Genomic DNA, 22,330 nt, shown 5'->3' with positions numbered 1-22,330 from the left:
CAGATTTTCTCTAGTAGGTAAGATGTCATGGCAAACCTTTCATAGAAAATTGTTCTCTATATTCGGCACCGACAGTTTCCATAGCAACCTCCACAGCTCACAGCTAGGATTCCATGATGAACACTCTGCTTGATCCTTCTCTTCCACCTCTTTTTGCATGTGGTATGCACTCCTAATCGAGAAATCACCCTTAGCTGTGCCCCTCCACAATAAAATATCCTCCTGGTTTGAACTGCTAATGGGAATGGAAAGAATGAGCTTCACTTCAGCCGGGGAGAAAATCTGTTCAAGCAAGCTATGGTTCCACCACCTTGTATCTCTATCTATGAGCTTACTCACCGTTGCCGATGATGCTAGCACCGCTTAGAGCGAATGAACCCTGTAAGTGGTGTTAGGAAATTAATCCTATATCCCAAGACTTGTGAGATGGAAAAAATAAGAAGAATGTGGAATAACAAAGATAAACAATCACACACGACACAAAGATTTAAGTGGTTCGGCTTAACAAGCCTACATCCACAGGCGGAGACGACCCGGAGAAAATCCACTGTCAAAAGATAAAGTACAAAAATAGTAGAGAGAAAAACACTCAGATCCCAAAGCCCCAATACACCCAAATCTCACTATCACAAGAGAGAGATTATTCACAAAATAGAATGCAAAAGACAGATGTACAAACTCTTCTTTTGCTAGAACAAATGGCGTTGATCTTTATTTTCTTCTCTCACTCTGCAACACCTTTTTCTTCTAATCACTTGTTTTTGGCTCCTCCAAAAACCACTAAGAAGAAAACACCACACTTGGCTTTTCTAATTCCCTTGTGCGGTACCCCCTTGTGCTTGTTGCCCTTGTACTCGCCTGATATCCCTATCTCACGTTTTGTCCCACACTTTTTTGGCATACCAAAACACAAGCAAATATTACCTTTCTTTTTTGCTCTACACTTTGCCATACAGCACCATGCCATTATATATTGGGCAAAGACTCCAACTCCAAGTCAGAATAGTACTCCTTATACAAGTTAGAGAAGTACTCCAAAACCTCCTAGGGCAAGGACTCAAAGTCAGTGTGTAAATGACACCACATAAGGAATCCAACTAGGAAAAGTATTCCTAGGCTGAATAGCAACTTGCAATGGGCCCCACGTGTATTGACTTGTCTTAATTCAAGTCACAAATATCAACAATCTCCCACTTGACTTGAATTCCATCAAGTCTAACAAAATGTGTCTCCTCCGGATGTCTCCGCCTAAGCCCCTAAGGGCAATTACACTACACAAGTGTCACTCAAGTCCAAGCACCTCTTGAACTTGAGTATAGAACCTGGTTTAGACATAACAACATTCTTTTCTACCAGTCCCATAGACCATACAACTTTTTTTGATGACTCTTTCTTCCTGTAGGCCCATCTGCACTCTTTAGCCTTCTTTCCCTTGGGTAATTCTATCGATTCCCAAGCTTTAACTCTCCATAGTAACTACACCTCTTTCGGCATACCATCTTGAATAGACAATGGATCTTCACTACTAGCTGTCAGAGCAAATGAAACCATATCCTCGAAGTCATACGTCTCTGATGCCTTTTGATCACGTTTCTCTTTGCCTCTTGCTAAAGAATAACATTCTTCCCGGTGTTGTAAGTCTCATGAAGATTCTCTGTCATCACATTCATCCGTGAATGAATACTGTTCATCAAGTTCCACCTCCACGAATTGCTTCTCTTTCTGCATTGTACTTTTAGAAAGATCATCTAAGCTAACAAACTTAGACTTCTTCGGTTCTTGCTCTGTAACATCAGGTTCTGCACTTGACCTATCCTTGTACATAGCACACTCATTAAAAGTCACATTCCGACTTCTAATGATTTTCTGATTTTGATCATCCCAAAATCGATAACCTAAGGACTCATCTCTATATCCAATGAAGAAACACTTACTAAATTTACCATCTAGTTTACTCATAGCATCAAACTCAACATGGACATACGAAGCACAACCAAAAAGTTTCAAATGTGAAAGATTAACCTCTTTTCTACTCTAGACTTCTTCTCGTAGTTTATGGCTTAGGGGAACGGAAGGCCCCCTATTTATCAGGTATGCAGCAGTGCTCACTGCATCAGCCCAGAAAGTCTTTGGTAACCCAGCATGCAATCTCATACTCCTGGCACGCTCATTAAGAGTCTTATTCATGCACTCAGCCACGCCATTCTGCTGCAGCGTTCCCTGGATAGTTTTCTCCATTCTAATCTCATTCACTGTGCAAAACTGTTTGAACCCTTATCTTCGTATTCTCCTCCATTGTTTGATCTCAAACGCTTGAGCTTCAAGCCTGTTTCAGTCTCAACCATGGCCTTGCATTTTTTAAAAGTCTCAAATATATCAGATTTACTTTTTAAGAAATAAATTCATACCTTCCTGTTTGAGTCATCAATAAATGTGATGTAATACTGCGAGCCTCCAAGAGATGTCATTAGTGCGGGACCCCACAAATTCATGTGTACTAGCTCCAGCTTTCCAAGCTTAGGTGCTTTGCCAACTTCCGCGAAACTCACCTTCTTCTGCTTCCCTAGGATGCAGCCTTCACACAAATCAGACTTAACTGACTTCAACTCCTGTAGTTTCCCCTTTGACATAAGTTCGTTCATCTCTTTCTCGCTCATGTGCCCAAGCCTTAGGTGCCATAATTTTGAATCAACACTCGTATCTGCAATAGCAACTGTATCTTTATTGTTCGTAGTCATATAGAGAGAACCCGTCTTATGACCACGAGCCAAAATCCTAGCTCCCTTGCTGACCTTCCACTTTCCACCATGGAAATGAATTGAATGCCCTTCCTCATCAAGCTATCCCACTAAAATCATATTCTTCTTCAGTTCTAGAACATGCATGACCTTCTGTAGCTTCTATACCGAGTCACTATGAACTCTAATGCGAACATTGCCTAGGCCCACAACATCTAGCGTCGTTCCGTCAGCCAAGTACATCTTCCCGAAATCTCCACCAACATAGTTCTCGAGAATTTCACGGATCGTTGTCGTATGAAAAGATACTCTTGAGTCTAAGACCAAGAATCAAGGGGACTGTCAACAGAGAGAAGTAAGGCATCATATACTTCTTCTATTACTACGTTTGTATAATCATTCTCAATCTCCTTCCGTAGTTCCATGCAATTCTTCTTGTAGTGGCCAGTCTTGCCACAATTCTAATACTCAGGTTGTTGTCCGAATCTGGTTTTGCTTCTCCCTTTTCTGGAATTTGATCTACCTTGACCAGAGTTTGTATCTTGTCCTCTGCCCCGAGTCTCGAGGTTTAAGGCAGCACCAGAACAAGAGGCTTCACCCGCATCTCTTCTGCAAACCTCTTCACTGAGAATCAAATCTCTGATGTCTTCATAGCTCAGTTTACTCTTTCCTATAAAGTTACTCACAACCATCCTCACTGCTTCCTAGCTATTTGGCAAAGATGCCAAGACGATCAACGCTCGAACATCATCATCAAAATCAATTTCTACCGAGGACAATTGATTTGTGATAGTGTTGAACTGATTGAAATGATGTGTCACCGAAGCCCCTTTTGCCATCTTTAGGTTGAACAATTTCTTCATCAAATGTACCTTATTGTTAGCCGACGGTTTTTCATACATACTTGATAAAGCCTCCATTAGACCTGTTGTGGTCTTTTACTTTACAACGTTGTGTGCAACTGATTTTGACAGTGATAACCTAATAACTGTTAGGGCGTTACGATCAAGCAGAGCCCACTCGCTATCATCTATGTCGTCGAGTTGTTCTTCCAAAAGAGGTTGATGAAGATCCTTCCCATAAAGAATATCTTCAATCTGTACCTTTCAAAACTCAAAATCTTTGCCGTCGAACTTCTCGATTCCCATCTTTCCTTCTTCACCTGCCATTGCTCCCACTCGAACCAAAAGCTCTGATACCAATTGTTAGGAAATTAATCCTACTTCCCAAGACCCATGAGATGCAAAAAATAAGAAAAATGCGGAATAACAAATATAAACAATCACAGACGACACAAAAATTTAAATGGTTCGGCTTAACAAGCCTACATCCACTGGCGAAGACGACCCTGAGAAAATCCACTATCAAAAGATGGAGTACAAAAATAGTAGAGAGAAAAATACTCATATTCCAAAGCCCCAATACACCCAAATCTTACTATCACACAAGAGAGATTATCCTAAAATAGAATACAAAAGACATATGTACAAACTTTTCTTTTGCTAGAACAAATAGCGACTAATCTCTATTTTCTTCTCTCACTCTGCAGCGTCTTTTTCTTCTAATCACTTGTTTTTTGCTCCTCCAAAAACCACCAAGAAGAAAACACCATACTTGGCATTTTTAATTCCCTTGTGTGGTACCCCCTTGTGCTTGCTGCCCTTGTACTATCCTGATATCCCTATCTCACGTTTTGTCCCACACGTTTTTGGCACACCAAAACACAAGCAAATATTACCTTTCTTTTTTGCTCTACACTTTGCCGCACAATACCATGCCATTATATATTGGGCAAAGACTCCAACTCCAAGTCAAAATAGTACTCCTAATACATGTTAGAGAAGTACTCAAAAACCTCCCAGGGCAAGGACTCAAACTCGGTGTGTAAAGCCACAACACCACATAACGAATCCAACTAGGAGAAGTATTCCTAGGCTGAACAGCAACTTGCAATGGGCCCCACGTGTGTTGACTTGTCTTATTCAGGTCACAAATATCAACAGGTGGATGGGTTGGGCAGCCACTTATCATGCCATAGGCGGATCGTTTCTCCATTCTCCACCCTCCAAAGTCCAAATAATGCCTTCCCAAATGAGGTCACACGCACTTTGGATGCTCCTCCACGCAAATGACGGTTTCTTTCCCCTCACGGCTTCAAGAATGGAACAATTTGGAAAATATTTGGCTTTCATAATTCTTGCGATTAGGCTATCCAGCATTTGCCATATTCTCCAATATTGTTTCGCCAAAAAGGGCCTTGTTGAAACAATGAAAGTCCCGAAAACCCATACCACCATTCCTTTTAGATAACCTCATTCTACTCCAACTCATCCAATAAATGTTATTCTCCTTCTCCTTATGGCCCCACCAAAACCTCTACACGAGGGAGTTTATTTCCGAACATAAGGCCTTCGAAAATAGGAAAACGCTCATGCAATAGGTTGGTATTGCTTAAATTACTGCCTTAGGCAAAACTTCTTTTCCGGCTTGAGAGAGGAAATTTAATTTCCAATCTTCGAGTCGCTTCCATATCCGTTCAATGATGTTTCTAAATGTCGCAGTTCTCGATTTTCCCACAAGTGCAGGGAGCCCTAGATTTGTGTCTTATCGTTGGGTTTCTGGTATCCCAGAGATCTCCATAATCTGCCTCCTATCATACGTGATGTATTTTCGCTGAAGAATATGGAAGTCTTGCTAGCATTCATCTTTTGTCCGGATGCCTCCTCATACGTCTTCAATATATCAATCATGGTACTCCATTGGGATGGGCTAGCCCTGCAAAATAGTAAACTGTCATCTGTAAAAAAGATGTGACTAATTTGAGGGCCCCTTTTGGAAGTAGGGACACCCGTCAACAGCCCCTCACTGTTTGCTTTAGTCAGCATGGAACTTAGGGCTTCAGCACAAATAAAAAACAGATAGGGAGAGATAGGGTCTCCCTGATGGATGCCTCTAGATGGGGTGATTTTGCCCCAAGGTGTTCCATTTACTAGTACCAAGTATTGTGTCGATGTTACACACATCATAATCATGCGAATCCACCTCACATAAAAACCCATACCCTTCATGACAGCCTCTAAAAACCTCCATTCAACCCGGTTATAAGCCTTACTCATATCGAGTTTAACCGCCATAAACCCTTTTTTCTCCCGCATCCCGATATGCATAGTATGAAGCGCTCATGGGCCGCTAGAATGTTATCCAAAATTAATCTCCCCGAGATAAAAGGGCTTTGTGTTGGGGAAATAACGAGTGGTAAAACCTTCTTCAATTCTTATTTACCTATCAGTTCTTCTTTTCTTTTCTTTTTTTGAAAGGATTTACCTTTCATTTCTAAATATAGATATAATGCAACTTTATTTAGACATTTTAAAATGACTAAATGTCTTTCACAAAAAAAAAAGAAGAATAATGAATCTTTTTTTTTAATAGAAATAGAGATTTTGTATAATATAACCTTGACTACTCTCCTTGAGGTAGATTTGAAAGGGTGTATATATATATGTTGTACTCTTAAAAACTATTATTTGAATTCTCTTAATTTGTTACATATAGAAAATGTTTAAACTTTTTAGTAGAGGGGAAAATCCCTCAAAACATCAAATTGAATTGATTCGCAATGCTTCAATCAAGAAGTGGAATGGTAATTGAACATGAAGTAAATGACAATTTTCTTTTTGATCAAAAATATTTAGTGAGAGAGAATGGATAATTTCGTCTATCACTCATTTAAAACACAAAGAGCCTACATAATTCACCAGAGTTTTGGGTTGAAGCAATCAAGGTTCATTCGTTAAGATAATCCATATTGGAGAAGGTTAGAGGTTAGAGGTACTAGAGCCACAACACGGGGTAAGAGGTAAACGTGTCGTTTACCAAAGTTATAAAATTGGGTCTTTGGAGTTACAAAAATTTTGTAAGTAAAACAATTTGTAACGTAAAGAAGGAACTTCCTCAATTCAATCATGTTCAGAAATTTACACAAGATTTTCGGTGTATGGCTCTCTTGTTTTTGTGATAATTCAGGATGTCATGTGCTATTATATATTTATAAAATTTGAACCAATTAACTTCCCTTGCACCGAACCCAGAAAGCAAATAGAAATTGGTCGGTTTGAGTCCAATAATTGAACCACTATATTTATATACATCCACCATTAACAACAGCTAACAGGCGTTGCCCTCTATAAGCTTGTTCAACTTCTTGGTCGTCAACCTCTCTGCATAAACCTGATCACTTCCTTGGCATTCATACCTATATATACATCACAACACATTAAATTTAGCTGTATATTCAGTATCTTCCAAACTAATGTTATTCTTCACATGCACTTATTCTAATTAAGTAGCTAACAAGAGAAGACAAGCCACGTGTAAAATGAGTTATATATAAAAGAAGTTGTAATTAAAAAGAGGTTACCTAGGTGGTAAGGAAATTAAAGGGCTTAAGCTCTGAGCAAGTTTAAGAGCTTCATCCTCAGTGTGAACAGTGTGATTGAAGCAGAAATAGCGGCCGCCGGTGGAGCTATCCTCAAAGGCTCGAATATGAACGTTGGCTAGAAAGTTCACATCAACCAATGCCATTACTCCATTTTCATACATTTGAGCAGCTCCTGTTTGTTTTTTTTTAAAAAAAAAATTGAATGTTATTTTCTTTTTTCTTTCATTAATTGAAATCATGATGATTAAATTTAACCCTCCTAATCTTCTTAATGGTGTGTACCTTGAAGATACGACATCGTTGAGATGGGATTCTGTTGAGTAACACTGGGTCCAACCACTAGCCCAGCATTTATGGAAACCATGTTGAGCATGCGATCCATGGCTAGAGCCCAAGCTGCCTGTTCTGACTGTGTCTTTGCTAAGGCATACCACAACTGTAATATTTTATCAAAAATTAAAAATAAAAGTTATAATCCTATATATGGTTAGGAGGACGAATCAAAATATAGAAGTAGCTAATTATCCGTCTATCATATAAGACAACATAAACATGCACAAAAAAGGTCATGAAAATGTCCAAATAATAATTAAGTCAGCAACTGGTAGCTAGATATCCCTTTCTCTCAAGAAAAATGTAGCTAGTGTGTAGGACAAGCCCATAAGCGCGCAGGAGCAGGAGCTTATGGGCTTCCCTACAAGAACAAACTTTTATACTTCAAAGGAGAAGAAGAAATAAAAAAAGCACTATTCTTGATTGGTTTTGCTTAAGTAGTGAAATAATTAAGAGAAATTGATAAGTCGGATTTTTGGATTATGAATTAATTTGAAAAAGATTTGATTGAAAAAAAAATATAGAGAAATGAAACCTTCATTTTCCTGCAAAAATCTTGATCACTCCATGACCTCTCATCTACATGCGTCTCTGTAGAAATGTTCTCTCTCCAAATTGCTGCAGTTAAAGAAGAAGTGAAGACAATCTTCTCAACATTCTCGGTTTGAGCACATGCTTCCACTACATTGATTGCTCCTCTCACCTCCAAATCCACAATTTTATCCTGCTCAAACCATCAAATTAATTTCTACCAAGTATATATAAAATATAATTTAGACATATATATGGGATATGTATATATATATACTTACATCGTATCCATCTGAACCACCCAAACAGCAGAACAAAGCAGAGCAGCCCTTCAAAGCTACAAGAATGCTATGGTAATCCAAAACATCTGCAGAAAACACCTCCAATCTCTCCTCCACTCTTTCCATGTTCCTGATTTTCATCTGTATCTCTGTCTCCCCTGCAAGAAAATCAAAACTATCATCATCAGTTCCCATATATATATCAACAAATTAAAAACTCCAAAGATATTTCCTCAAAAAAGATAAAAAGGGAGAACTTGCCCTGTTTTTGGATAGCTGCATGAACTCTATACCCTCTGCTCAACAATCCTTTGAGAATCCAAAAACCCACATAGGTTGAAGCATCAAGAACACAAACTGTGGTCTTTTCGTTATCCATTCGCGCTCTCTTTGCTTCAATTTCCTTCATTCTTGGGTATATATATATATATATATATATATATATATATAATAAAATAAAAAAGATATTTAGTAATAGGAAATTAGGAATTGTGATGAGAGAATACGAAGATGAGATGGGTGGTAATAGAGGAGGGGTTGGTGAACTATTTTGTTACACGTTCCCCATCTACTCCCTTGGTGTGCTTAGATAGACCCTTTTTTGGCTTTTCATGTGCACTAATTTTCTTTCTAATATTCTAAGTTTTTTTTTTTATAATATTCAAAGGAAGGGTAGGTTTGCTGAGTTTTCTGAATTCTGCATGCATGTTCCAAGAGTGTGTTTGTCTTTTCAATCGTGACACTCTTGTTTATCTCCAAAAGGTAACACGAAATACTCGGGGGTTTTCTGTCCAAAACTTCGCAAATTTTAAGATTTCTTTTTTTAATATTTTTCTTTTCTTTCTGCCCATAAAAAAGCAAAGTAGGTGAAAGAGCATGCACTTAGATGATAAACCGTTGGGGTTACATCTGTCATTTTGCTTTCCCACCAACTCTCCGGAATCCATGACTCGATCATTGTTGAGACTAATTGAGAGAGACAGGCCGGATCAACAGAACAGGCATTTCAAAAAATGGGAAGAATTTAATATAAAAATTCATTACTGAGATTTATGATTATGAGTCATGATACAACTTACGCCGCACGCCAGGCTAAATTTTTTTTTTTTTTTTTTTTCAAAAAAATTAAAAAAATAAAATAATAATAAAAAAAAAAATCACGGCCGGCGTGCTTCAACAGTGAAGCACGCCGGGCGTGCTCTATATCTTTACCCTATGATTATTGACTGAGTGTGTAGTATATGGTATTACTCGCAAATAAATGGTCTTTCTTATGGACAAAATATATGCAATCCCTGGCCGATCGCCAACCAATTCCACTCCAATGATTTTCTTTTTGTCTTGCAAGTGATTTGTTGTCCAATCTAAGCATCTAAAAATCTACTTCATATAATAATGGAGTATCGTTTATGGTGTTTTTTTTTTTTGTGAGGGCTCGTGTTCAATTGATAAATCAAGGACCATAAGTAAAATTTATGAGATTTACTATTTGTTAAAAGAGGAAAAAGTTTAATTTTATGAAATATTGAATAATTACTTGCTATGACCCCCCACAAGCAATAATCTTCTGAAAATGAAACATTCTACATATTTTAATGAAACAAATACTCTTTTTTAGATTATCTTTGATATGATACAAAAAAGATAGTTCAAATATAATAGAAATAATTTTTTTTAAGAAAAAAAAAAAAATTGAAGTTATTCAAAATGCTAATCATTTGAGACAACCCACTTTGTCCACAAATGGTAGCAAATGAATTGTTCTTACGATTGATCTCCAAAGTCCAGATAAGTCTGCATCAGGCAGCCGCCTCCTTTGGAGAGCCAAGCCAACAACCAAACCAAAAGCACCCTTCTTTACATCTTACACCCTATATACTATTCTAGTCAACATAGTGCAGCCGCCTCCTTTGGAGATTTTGGAACCCTTGCACCATCATCCAACAACATTACCCTTCCCTATTTGGCTACCATCATCATCATGATGATGTGGATTAAAACAATGTTGGTGGAGACTGGAGATGGTGCGGCCTAAAATTATTTTTTACTGTATTCAATAAATATTTAATATATAAGGTAAAAATACTAAATACAATGGACATAAAAATATTATATTTTTAATTCAAATCAATCCGATGAATTTTTTTTATTCATTCTAACCTAACACCCACCACCAAGCCCTCACCACCGTATCTTTATTTGGTGTGAAATGTTATATTATTTTTTGGTGTTTCAAACTGATCGAGGTGTCTGTTTCTTATTGGAGTATGCAAAACACTTAATCTACACCACAACCTGATTGAAGTTATTTTTTTATTTTTTATTTTTTGGGTTATGTATTACCTCTAAATAATATATTCACTCTTCCACTTTTTCTCATTCTTTTAGTTATTATTTTCTTTTAAACAATTACATTTCCACACATTTCATCATTTAAACATTTACCAAGATTTTTAAAACCAGAATGAGGAGAGGGAGATGAAGTGAATGCATTGGTCACCACACAAAAGCAGAAACAGGAAGCAAGGTGACAAATGTATTCATCCTCCTCGTCCATCTGCGAAACTTTAATTCTCTGCAAATGGAACCAGTTAAAACATATATATATATATATATATATATGAATTTGGGATGGATGGATGGATCAGTTTTTTAAGGGCGGGCATGTGCAGGGCCCACTTACTTGGAAGTTGGAAGTGCAGGATCTGAAGTATTCAAATCGTATAAAATCCAAACAGCCAAGCCAACTATAGGTATTAGGATATCCTATCAAGAAGAAGCTCGTAGTAGATTTGAAAGAAAGGCTTTTTCTCATTCAACACCCGATGCATGTCACTTGTTCATACGTGGAAGTTAAAGAGTACTTTGGTCTTGGAAGCGTGATTCACTTTGTAAACAAGTGGCTCTGGATAGATGGCATTTAAGAATTTTGATAAGTTGGAAAACCCCAAAAAGGAAATACAAACAACAGATTGCGTGACCAACGTTTCTCAAAGCTTGCAGAAAATGATTTTTATCTTGGGTCTTCTGCTCACCAAAAACCAAACGCCTCAGGGTCTGTCTTATTCATTCATTTCCCTCCACCAAACAACATTAAATTCTACATGACAATAAATGAAGGACCCTAAATAAACCTCTTCAAGACACGAAATTCAACTGTTTTTTATTTCTTTTCTTTTTTTCCAACCAATAATCAATATTTACGTTCATATACATGACATGGTAATGTGACAAACAAAAATAATTGAAAGAATACAGGACGATGAATTAACATGCATATTATTTGTTTCCATTTATTAGATTCCATCCAAATCACGTAACGTTACATGAACATCCTAGCGCTGCTAAATCCTTAATAATTATTTGCCGTGTCTGACTACGAACAATCCAAAAATAGTGGATTCACACCCAGCCATATTTGTTTGGTGCAATAATATCTAATTGTTTTTGAACAGGGTTGACGGAACCTGAAACAAGGAAGACGTAAGAGAAGGTTGAAGAGAATTAATACACAAGGAAAATGAAACAGACCTAAAACTAAAACAATCTTTCACGTATAAAGAGCTTCATGGAAAAGATGATTAAACCCAAAACCTGGAGGAATATCACACAAGCCAAATTCTGTTATTCAAGCCAGGTCTAATCACGCAAAGAAAGTATGAACGCATTATATAAGGCATATTCTGGCACCTTTGAAACCTCACACTATTTAGGTTTTAGATACCTGAAACTTGAACTTCAAGTTTGTCTAGTAAGCAGCCAGCCAGAAAAATGCATGCTGGAATTAACATTTTAAGCCCAAACCTATTACTCTCAGCTGTCCAATCTTCAAATTAAATCTGGCCTGTTGATTCTAAAAAAATCTTCCCAACATGCAATCCACGTGTTGTTCATGCGTAAATCCTCAAAATCCCTTAAAATGCTTTTCCATTGTTCAATCACTAAAATTAATCATAGCCATTGCTTCATCATCAATCGAAACTCGAGGTCATCAAAGCTTGTGAGTGTTCTATCAGAAAAACAAAAAGAAGAAAACGCAGAGAGAGAGAAAGAGAAAGAGAGAAAGCTCAATGCTAGTGCATCGGCAGCCACCATGCCACATAGGCAGCCATCTTTGGCCTAGCCGCCTAGGGGAGTGTTGGTGTGTGGCGGATCGGCGGGGAGCGTGAATCTGAGGGAGGTTGTTGGTGGGTCTTCAGTGCTGGCTTGGCAGCGCACTCACCGCTGGCTGGTCTCCGGCCATGGAGCAAGTCGGAGAAGCCATAACACATGGTCACGAGCCTTCTGGCGATGGTTTTGTGCAGGTCGAGTGATGGAGAGAGTGGATCCATGCGGGTTTCAATTGGTGAAAGGGGATGCTTGTGGGGGCTGCCAATCATTGCTGGTGGCCATTTATAGCTGCCACTCGTTGTGTGTGGTAGTGCAAGAGAGACAGCAGTGGGGTGAGCTGCAAATGAGTTGTCGTGTGATGGTGTGAGACAAGAAATGGGTGTAAAAGGGGGTCCAACCGATGGAAGGGGGCAGTGGCTACTGCCATCATTGTGGGAGGCCGTTGCCACAGTGGATGGATGTGAGGCGCCCAATGGTGGGAGTATATTTTACTATATTTTTTTATTAAAATTTTACAAAATTACAATTGAGCTTGAGTGGCTCGAGGTCAATTGGAAGCTAAGCTCGTGAACCTAGCTGAGTTCAAGCCAAGCTCAAACATGGCTTGGTTCTTCACGAGTTGAGGTCGAACACACTTCCAAAACTCGTCGCAAGCTCAAGCCGAGTTTGAGCTCCAGAACAAGATATTTGAGCTGCGTCCGACCAGCTCAAACTCGGCTTGGCTTGGCTCGAATACAGCCCTAATTGATATAGATAAAAACATGAGCATGCAATTGCTGACGCAAGAGATGCAGAGAGAGAGAGAGAGAAAGAATTCAACGGAATAAAGAAGAGACGAATGAACACTGTTTGAGCACTTCCTTTCAACAGGTTAGAACTTGGGATTTGGTATACTCACAAGTCATTAGCTGAAAATACAGGCTACCCATGTGAAAAGATTACAGCAAAGATATGCACCATAACAGTGAGAAAGGAGCTGAAACATAAATGTATGAGAGAGACTGCCCCTTAATTACTCTACTAAGTTGATAAAATGAATTCACAATGATTAAATCTTGGGTCCCTTAATTCCCTTGAGTTGACCCCAGAACTCACCCTTGTAAAGGATAAGAGACACCACTAAGCTGCAAAGGTCTACTCATTTTTACTAGAAGCAACCAACAACATGAAACATACAACCTTAATCGAAATATAACTTTTTTTAGAGAAAAGTCAAGACATACCTTCACATGATGTGGCATGATCTTGATATCAAAGGGTGCATGAAGCCATGCTTCAGGAGGATAGAGTAAGAAGTTCTCTGGCTTACTGGTGTACACATCTGCATATTGATGAATGTGATAGGCAAAAGCAGATTCTTGGCCAGTGTCAGTGAGAAACGTAGCTCCAAAAGATCTATTGAACATTCTCTTCATCACACTGCGTGCCTTTTGCCTCTCTACATTTAGCTCCTCCAAAAGTGACTTGTATGTTTCACATCTCTGACTATTAGCTACAATTGAATGCAATTTACCCAAAAGTTCCTGTATAATATGAAATTTTGCCTGTATACAGAGCAGAGATACAGAATTAAGAAAAGAGGTCCTCCAGCTCATCATCAACCAACAGAATATTCATTTATAACTAATTTAAACAAATAGTTTATGATCCGAGTTATATCAGTTTAAAAAACAATTATAGAACGTTAAGAACTTCGATGGATTCATTTCTTGGCAAGCCGAAAACCAAAGCCAACCGTAACTCATGTGAAACGAGTTAGTTAACAGCATGATGCGAGTCAAATCCAGCAAAAACTCTCCCACTTATACAATTGGCTTGCAACAACCAAAAAGGTGGTCTAGCAAGAGAGCACGAGAGGGGGGTGGGGTCAATGCTCCTTTAACTTGAAATTCGTTCAATTTGTCAATGAAAATTTATATAATAGCTAAAAAACAAAAAAGTTTCTAATCAAATTCTAATAAATCATAAATTACTGGTTTGTAAAATTGGATAATTGGCATAATCTCATCAGTTATAGCACCTAATTTTCCTAGTAGAATATGTGCTGAATGTCATACATCATTCAAAAGAATTCATCTTACAGTTAATTGTTGGAATATTTGATCAAGCTATAGAAAGGGTCTATGAAGACATCCAAGCCAATCAATTTTTGATGGTGACATGGATGAGATTTCTTAGTCAACTTGATGACATAATTCAAGTATCAGGCCAAAATTGAGAGAACTTTATGTGCTGACTTTCTTCTAAAGTAGGGCCAATCACACGAAGAGTACCTAGGTAAATCATTGGCAAGTGTTATTAAAACACTAGTTCAAATCAGCATAAACCAATTTTCTTTATGCAATTGATTTTTTTCCCTTTCGTTTTTGCAAATTCTCGGATTTCTGTGTGCACATATCAGTTTATGCTTTTACATAAACTCACAATTGAATGACAATTTTCTTCTGCATGCCAAATCTGTCTCAAGTTGTCAATTTTGTAAACTACCCTTCAATTGTTTTAGATTTGGTCAAATCTTAGCAAATCATTTAGATGACCTATTCAAAATCTAAGCCAAATCACTAGAAATTTATCACATAGTTCTAAAATATTTACCCAAAAGATAGAATTTGTTTTCATAAGTACAAAAATAAAATTTGATTTGTTGGTTTGGAGTGGGGACCAGAAGATTTGAGATAATAATAAGTCTTCACTTAATCTTGCCAAAAAAACTAAACAGATATAAGCACTCCACAAGAAACTTTATTCAACTAAACAAATATTCAACCCACAACGAAGGCTCCCCTAAAAGACTTTGTGACAAAAAAAAAAAATCTATGTAAGACCATCAACAAAATGTCAAGAAAGAAGAATAAAATGTGCAGAATATAATACCTGTTCAAAACGGTAGCTATCCTCATTTTGTATGTGTATTTCACTCTGCATTAATTAGAAAACACCCTTAGAGAGGAAACAAAAGGGGGAGGGGAGATGACACCCAACATAAATACAAACTACAATATATTCAGACATCAATTCTAACAATATACCATCCATAAAATAGGATTTATTGGTGCACTTCCGCAGGTCCATTCTTACTAGCAATGTAACGTTACCCAAACATGGTTGTAATCCTTTTTTTTTTCCCTCACAAAAATGCATTCGATTGGCTAAATCTATCTCTTTTGGCATTTAAAAGTTTGTATTCCAGTATGCCTGCATTAGTCCATTGCAAAACAACCTATATTTACTGTATTTTTTCCTTATTCATGCAGTCTCATTCACCATCAAAATTAGTTAAATTCCAAATGGGAAAATCCTTAAAGACTATCTTCTGCATATCACAATCCAGAATGCACGTTGTGAAACAATGACACTCATCTTTTCTTAACTGGGCACCTCATACATATGATGAAGGCTAATGCCTATTACAGCAGGTAACAAAAATATGGCAAAAGATAAAAAAGGAAGGAGTTTGGTCTACTGCCGCTGGCCCAAGCAACCTCTTAGGCCTAGATCTATAATTTGCATTACTGCAGTACAGGAATACACCTAGCACTTATAACAAGTTGAGGGATAAGAACCCATCTCATTGACAATTCGAAGGACCCTACCTCCTCAGTGAGTGATGCTAACCACTGATTGAAACATGACGTGAGAGACAAACTAAAGGGAAAGTGTCATGAACATGGCTGGCAAGGTGTGAGAAATAGGAAGTTATAACATAACAAGCAGGAATACAGGCACACAATAATTAGGATGTGATGAAAATAGAGGGTTGGATACACTCCACTGCCCTGTACAATCCGGTCAATTTGAATTAAGTGCTTATTCTTCAAAGTTGAGCGATCAAGTCAGCAAGTTTTCTAGATTGTGTTAATCATATAGATTTTAAATTTGAACCTATGAAAAATTCGATATGGACAAGTTGAAAAAGTCTAGCAAAACACATACTTCTAGTTCATGGATGATTGCAGCAGTGTGCCAACCAGCCTTCAAGGGTCCTCTCAGGTCACTAAACAGATGATCCCCAAAATATATCACCTAACAAAAGGAAAAAAAGAAAAGGAAGAGAAAGAGAGAAGAGGCTACAAGGCCAGGGAGGGGGGCGTGTGTGTTAGTTGATCAACCAGTTCCAGAGAAATTGAGCAGGCACAAAACAGAAAATTAATTTGAAATGGTTATTTGATATACCTCTGGACCACTCCACTTTGTTATTTGGAGAAAAGATTTGAGGCATCCGTGGTAATATATTTTATTTGGAAGAAAAGTATCCACCTTTGTGAAAGCTAAAGTGTCATTTTCTGTGTCATAACAGCTACATGGAAGATCAAAGGACAAAGTGCATGACAAACAAGATATTAGTAAAGAGTTCAATGCCTTGTCAGGGAGCTATAAATTTAAAACTCAAGTCCGAAAAGGACATGATTGAAAGGAACTAATTGACAGAAATATGACAAAGAAAATGGTTCAAATTATAAGGAATGATAACAAAAAATGAAAAAAAATGAACTGACACTTATCCAAAAAAAAAAAAAGGTTTTTTTTTTTTTGCTTGTATACACATCAATTTTCTCGAGTCTGGAGACAAAAACCATAGTTGAGGCCATAAAGTTAACGAACTGACACTCTTTTTCAGCAAGGACATATCAAGTCCTCGCACTTATCAGGTACAAAAGTCCAGTCTGTTTCGGGGAGAGTATCTTTTTCTTTTATTATTTTGTTTCCCAAGTCCATTTTTCTCTTCTTTTTCAAAATAGCAGCATCGTGGAAACCTTGACCAAAAGGGTTCATTATAAGTATCCAACCTCAATTGTGGCTGTTTTTTAAATGAAAAGGATATCCAAATGACTTCATTAATCATGCCATTCTTATTTCAACAAAATAGTTTAAAATTAAAAGAAACAGCCAGTTCCCTCCAAGAGTGCAAGAATCAAAAAACAGATTAAAAACTGGTTCAGTGCAGATACAAACCGGAATGGATGCTCAGACGTATAGAACACTGGCTTATTGGCTTGTGCAATCACAACATCAAAAAGTTCCCTCCAAGAGTCTCTGCAACCCGTAGAATCCTAATGAAACAACAATAACACTAATTATACTTAAACAAACAGCCAGCACACATGCGTGTGAGAGCACACATGCACAGAGTATGCTTAAACATCCTGTCCTTGCAAACAATCTATCTCACCTTCTTTTGAACATATATTTGTAGGTGGATAAGATGTTTATTCAATGCTATCTATAAGAATTGTATCTTTAACTTATTTACCCGACTGTATTGAAACACTAACAGTATATAATATAAATACTGCAACCTCCTCCTCGGCATTCTCCAAAAGCTTTGCACATGACGTAATGAAAGACAACCAAAAAAAGAAAAAAAGCAAAGCAAACTTCATAACAAAATTAGAACATAAACATTCTGTGAGAATCCTAAAGACCAAATTCACATTAGATTGGTTGTTTTTCATAGAAAAAATGTAGAAAAAGCTATAAAATTGAATAAGCCCTTAATCTCCAGCAACAGTGCAAGCAGCAACAAACATAAAATTCTCAATTTTGTAATGCCAGAAAGGTTACAATGTGATTTCCTTGTGAGCAATTTACCTCCAACATAAAACGCATCCCTCCATCCACAAAGTAATACGGAGAATTTGTCAGCAAGAAAAGTTTCTTTCCCTTGTCTCTTAGCATCTTGAGAAAGCGTAGTAGCTCCCCCTGTAATATTAATCCACATAAAGAAAAGTACAAAGTCTCAACCTGAAGGAAAAAAAAAAAAACCAACTTGATTATAAAACCAGATTCTAGGATAGCTTTTTACTTGTATCATGCAGTCACTGATGTCAGCATGAATTAAACAAATCACATAGGTCAGATTACATGATACAGGGGATCAGCAACAAAAAGCTGATCCCCCTGTGAACTTACATTTTCAACTAGGTATCTATGAGGATCAGCAAGAATTCCCCTGTGAACCAAGCCACTTCGGTGAACATGCTGGATGGCATGATTTACATCTTCATAGATGTAGCAAGCATCAAATTCCAGCTTAGCATCAACAAAGTGTTGCACCATATCTGCAATAAGGCAGGCCTACAAAGTCACAGCGAAAACCATATATTCAGTTGTTTAAAGAGAACTAAAAATAGACATTGACATAGTCTGAGTAGAAGTAATTCCATATGAAAGGTAAGTACGACCAGTCTTCACTATCAATCCACAAATATGCATCAACAATAAAGAAGGAAAACAAAAACTAGACACCACCATCCCTCTTGCTTTTATAGTAGTTTCTGGTTTCCTAAAGGGGAAGAAATCTGGATTTCAAGTAGGAATCTCCATCTGGAAATGAAGATCTACAAACTTTTGCCTTTTATGTTTATGTTATGACCACTTCAAAGACTCTTTGGTAATAATTATTTTCAGTACATCTAGGATTGATTAGGTGATTGTCATTCAGTTCACTGAAGTTTCATATCGAACCAGGCGTGTAACGTTAATCTCTATTAATTTTTCCAAGCCTTTATTTTTCTTCGGCATAGCTGGTAAGATTGACGTAAATGTCTGTTTGCTATGAAAAGTCACAAATCATCTACAATCGTGAAAAGAATAAATTTCATATTGACCATTATGAGATTGACAGTGACAATAAAGGAATCTAAAATGCACAAGAAGATATGGTTAAAGAAAGAAATAAATAACTAAATTATAATTTTATAATTGTAGTAAATTGATTTGGGCACAAAGCAAATAGAAATGCTAAGTTTCTGAGAGTTCATTTCACTAATCAATATCAATACTTGGGGCTGTCTTGCAATTCCTGTATCCCATGCATGTAACTAATGCCTAATCTATATAGGATGAAGCATAGATGGTCACAAACAAACAGAACACACTTAGAGGTAAGACATGGACACAGAAAGGCACAGCAATAACCATGCACATGCACACACATGCACATATTGATGATTATTCTAAAATTATAAATTTGGGAATCTTTCTTTTTTAGAACAAAATGGGCAGTATATGTTGTAGGAAGTACGTGAAAGGAAGTAGTTAAAACTTGGCGGTGCTCTCATATGTAATAATTTGCTTAAAAAATTTGTTCAAGTTAGGCATTTTGTTTAAGAAAAGATAAATGACTAGTTTAAGAGAAAAGTGAGCAGTTATATAAATTGAAAGTATAAAAGGTTTGCCCTTCCAACAATCATTAAAGAAAAGAGCTTCAGAAGTTCAGTAAGTATATGGTAAGAGGGTTTTTGTCAACTGAAACCTTCTCCCACTATTCAGCCAAAACACAAGGGAGTGATAGAGGGAGAAAAAGCAGTTGCATTGACATTTAGGAAAGAATTAGAAGGTGGTATATCCATCCTCCTCTATCTCTCTCTCACTGTGTAAATTTTTTCCTCACAATTTACATAAAAGATGCATATCAGTCACGTGTGCTACATGTTTCATACATGGCCTCAGCCAAAAGAAAAGTTGTATAAAGATATTAGACATGTATAGAATGAAACTGGACAAACTCGCTGCATCCAGGGGCCATGTCTGTACCCCTCCCCAACACATGCCAGACACTACAGCAGCTCCTCCAGCCAGCACATAGTACGTAGTAGAGAAACAATGTAAAATAACAAAACTAACCTCACTAAAGCAGAAGAAATCCATCAAACCAACAAGCTCACGGGCTTGATCACGGCCTATACGTCGTGTGCCATATATCTCTTCTATTTCCTTCCTGCTGAGCTGTATTTCATACAGAAAGAAAGATATGTAACACACTGTTTTAACTCAACATATATGTATGTATTTTAATGGACCAAACTCTGCAATAAAAATATAGTCAAATTGGGGAGCAACAAGCCTCAAACACTATGTTACGTATAGAAATCATTACCCATCAATCATAGTAGAGGTGGATGGCTGAGAAGGAGATGCGAAGAACATTTGTCATACTAGTAAAAAAATGAAAAGACTGTCTTTTCCATATAAGTTAAATGAGAAGTACCTTGCGACGACCATAGTAGCACCCATCTGGCTCAATTGACCCAAAGAAATCCAACTTCAGAAGACACCCTTTTGAGCTATCATAGTATAGGCCTCTAATGGGAAAAGTTGGATCATATTTGAATTCCATGCAAACTTCAGGATACTTACGCTGAAATTATGACAACAAACATGAGCGATAAATAAAACAACAATTAAACCCAATAGCACCAGCACAATAGGATAAAGCTAACCTCATTCACCAAATGTTCCTTTGCAAGATCATAAATCAAACTCTGCAAATTGGCAGAGTAGTGCGCCAATGTGTAGTCATAGTCGAAGCCATAAACTTGTATGTCGTCCAATCTTAAGTTCTTATTTACATATATGCCTGGTTCAAAAATAAATGGCAACGATCGATATCACAAATGATGTTGTATCTGACCAAATTAAGCTGAAAATAGAAGTAATCATGACAGACCTTCCGGATTCATCTTAGGCATTGCCTTCAGCGCCTCCGGAATTTTCTGAAAGCCCTGTCTGACAGTATCAAACTCATGCTGAATTTTCGCAATCTCATCATCAACTGCTAAGGTATCTGCCTCAGCTTGCCTATTATCTTCATCATCCAATTTCGATACAGTTTGCTGAGACGAAGCAAACACACTACAACCCCTAAAAAAGCTTGATCCAAACCCTAAATTTAAATATACAACTCAAGTCAAAATTGGTTGACTTATTATTGGTCAGTAAATAATCCTATTATGGTGTTGAACGAGTCTCATTGAGGCAATAAGCCATGTACAAAGAGATAAACAAGAGCGTAAATTTATTAATTCATCGAAATAGCATTCCTACCCGATAACCGAAAAGAATATCAAATGAAAAGTAATCGCCAATGCATTTGGAACATACATAAATCACACACACATAGATACAAATGCACCTGTAGGCAATTATATGTATTTAATTCATCAAAAAATAAAAACTATATGTATTTCTACTGTAAACATTATATGCAATACTTTTATTCGCAGTTCTTGCTAAAATTTACGAGCTCTTTCATATTTATATGTGCTACGAGAGAAAGAGAGGAGAGCAAGAAAACCTTCTCGAACTCCAGAAGCTGAAAATGCGGTCCTCTGCAACAAGATAAATGGACAACGTAGTCGTGAGCTTTCCACACACACAAACAAAAAAGATTAGAGAAGCTACAGAGAGAGAGAGAGAGAGAGAGAGAGAGAAATACGTTAATGGATGAAGAGGAGCCAAGAGACAGAAGCCTTCGAAGGCATGAGGCCATGGTGGGGGAGAGAGGTTGGCTCTGCTACTAAAGCATTCATCCAACTTAGGGTTTGTTTTATCTTTCTTTAAATTTCTTCTTCTTTTTCTTTTCTTTTTTTCAGTTGTTCAGTTTTTTTTTTTTTTTTTCAGTTGTTCAGTTGAATTCTCTTATCTCTGTCTGTGCGTGGGATCAGAAATCCCAAGTCCATAAGCGCACACACACGCACTCAGACTCTGTCGGGACTTTTCTTTGGTTGAGAAAGTCGGATGAGAAGGGGAGCTGGCTTTCGGAATATGCGCCTATTTAAATTCATGCATTTTCACTTCTATTCCCACCCATTTTATTTTAAGTTTCTTGATAATGAGAAATTGCCTAAAAAATTATTTTCTTCTTGCAACAAGTAAGGACTTCAATTTTATATATGAGTTATGATTTTATATAAGAGATTTGACTTTGTGACAAAAAGGCATTATGTCATATTTTTCATTTAGGCTCTGTTTTTTTGTTTTTTAGTGAAACAATTTTTAGGTGTTTGGTTCGTACGAAAAATTAGTGACAGTTGGCGAAAACCTCCGGCAACAGATTTCGGTGAAATCCATCGGAGGATTCTGGCACCCTCCAATGACTGCCAGCAAACTCCGAT

The 22,330-nt window shown here is 37.3% G+C and overlaps 2 protein-coding genes across 2 annotated transcripts; both read right to left on the bottom strand.

The window, feature by feature from the left end:
- Positions 1–6,667: 6,667 nt before the first annotated feature.
- Positions 6,668–8,767, bottom strand: LOC132189876 (cinnamoyl-CoA reductase-like SNL6). Its single transcript, XM_059604694.1, has 6 exons — positions 8,586–8,767; positions 8,325–8,482; positions 8,048–8,236; positions 7,462–7,615; positions 7,159–7,351; positions 6,668–6,993 (listed from the first exon to the last, which is right to left on the bottom strand). The coding sequence occupies exons 1-6, from the start codon at positions 8,731–8,733 to the stop codon at positions 6,906–6,908; spliced, it is 930 nt and encodes a 309-aa protein (XP_059460677.1). The 5' UTR covers positions 8,734–8,767; the 3' UTR covers positions 6,668–6,905.
- Positions 8,768–11,587: 2,820 nt separating this feature from the next.
- On the bottom strand, positions 11,588–21,980 carry LOC132190311 (uncharacterized). The gene is made up of 14 exons (XM_059605262.1): positions 21,652–21,980; positions 21,511–21,544; positions 20,884–21,099; positions 20,657–20,793; positions 20,425–20,574; positions 20,061–20,162; positions 18,345–18,509; positions 18,024–18,134; positions 17,388–17,485; positions 16,608–16,731; positions 16,368–16,457; positions 15,309–15,353; positions 13,658–13,978; positions 11,588–11,791 (listed from the first exon to the last, which is right to left on the bottom strand). The coding sequence occupies exons 1-14, from the start codon at positions 21,703–21,705 to the stop codon at positions 11,762–11,764; spliced, it is 1,677 nt and encodes a 558-aa protein (XP_059461245.1). The 5' UTR covers positions 21,706–21,980; the 3' UTR covers positions 11,588–11,761.
- Between the last annotated feature and the right edge of the window lie 350 nt (positions 21,981–22,330).

Source organism: Corylus avellana, chromosome ca8 (assembly GCF_901000735.1).
Source record: "Corylus avellana chromosome ca8, CavTom2PMs-1.0".
Taxonomy (NCBI): Eukaryota; Viridiplantae; Streptophyta; class Magnoliopsida; order Fagales; family Betulaceae; genus Corylus; species Corylus avellana.
The sequence above is the reverse complement of the archived record's forward strand: the minus strand, read 5'-3'. Positions and strand labels throughout refer to the sequence as shown.

Bases quoted from the DNA above. Each gene is read 5' to 3' on its own strand.
- LOC132189876 (XM_059604694.1), bottom strand. From the start codon at position 8,733: ATGAAGGAAATTGAAGCAAAGAGAGCGCGAATGGATAACGAAAAGACC. The intron at 7,616-8,047 runs GTTTCATTTCTC...AAAATATTACAG, and splicing joins ATTTTTGCAGGAAAATGAAG to TTGTGGTATGCCTTAGCAAA. The intron at 6,994-7,158 runs GTAACCTCTTTT...ATGTATATATAG, and splicing joins TTAATTTCCTTACCACCTAG to GTATGAATGCCAAGGAAGTG.
- LOC132190311 (XM_059605262.1), bottom strand. From the start codon at position 21,705: ATGGCCTCATGCCTTCGAAGGCTTCTGTCTCTTGGCTCCTCTTCATCC. The intron at 18,135-18,344 runs GTAAGTTCACAG...TTAATATTACAG, and splicing joins ATAGATACCTAGTTGAAAAT to GGGGAGCTACTACGCTTTCT. The intron at 16,458-16,607 runs GTATATCAAATA...TCCTTTTGTTAG, and splicing joins CAAAGTGGAGTGGTCCAGAG to GTGATATATTTTGGGGATCA.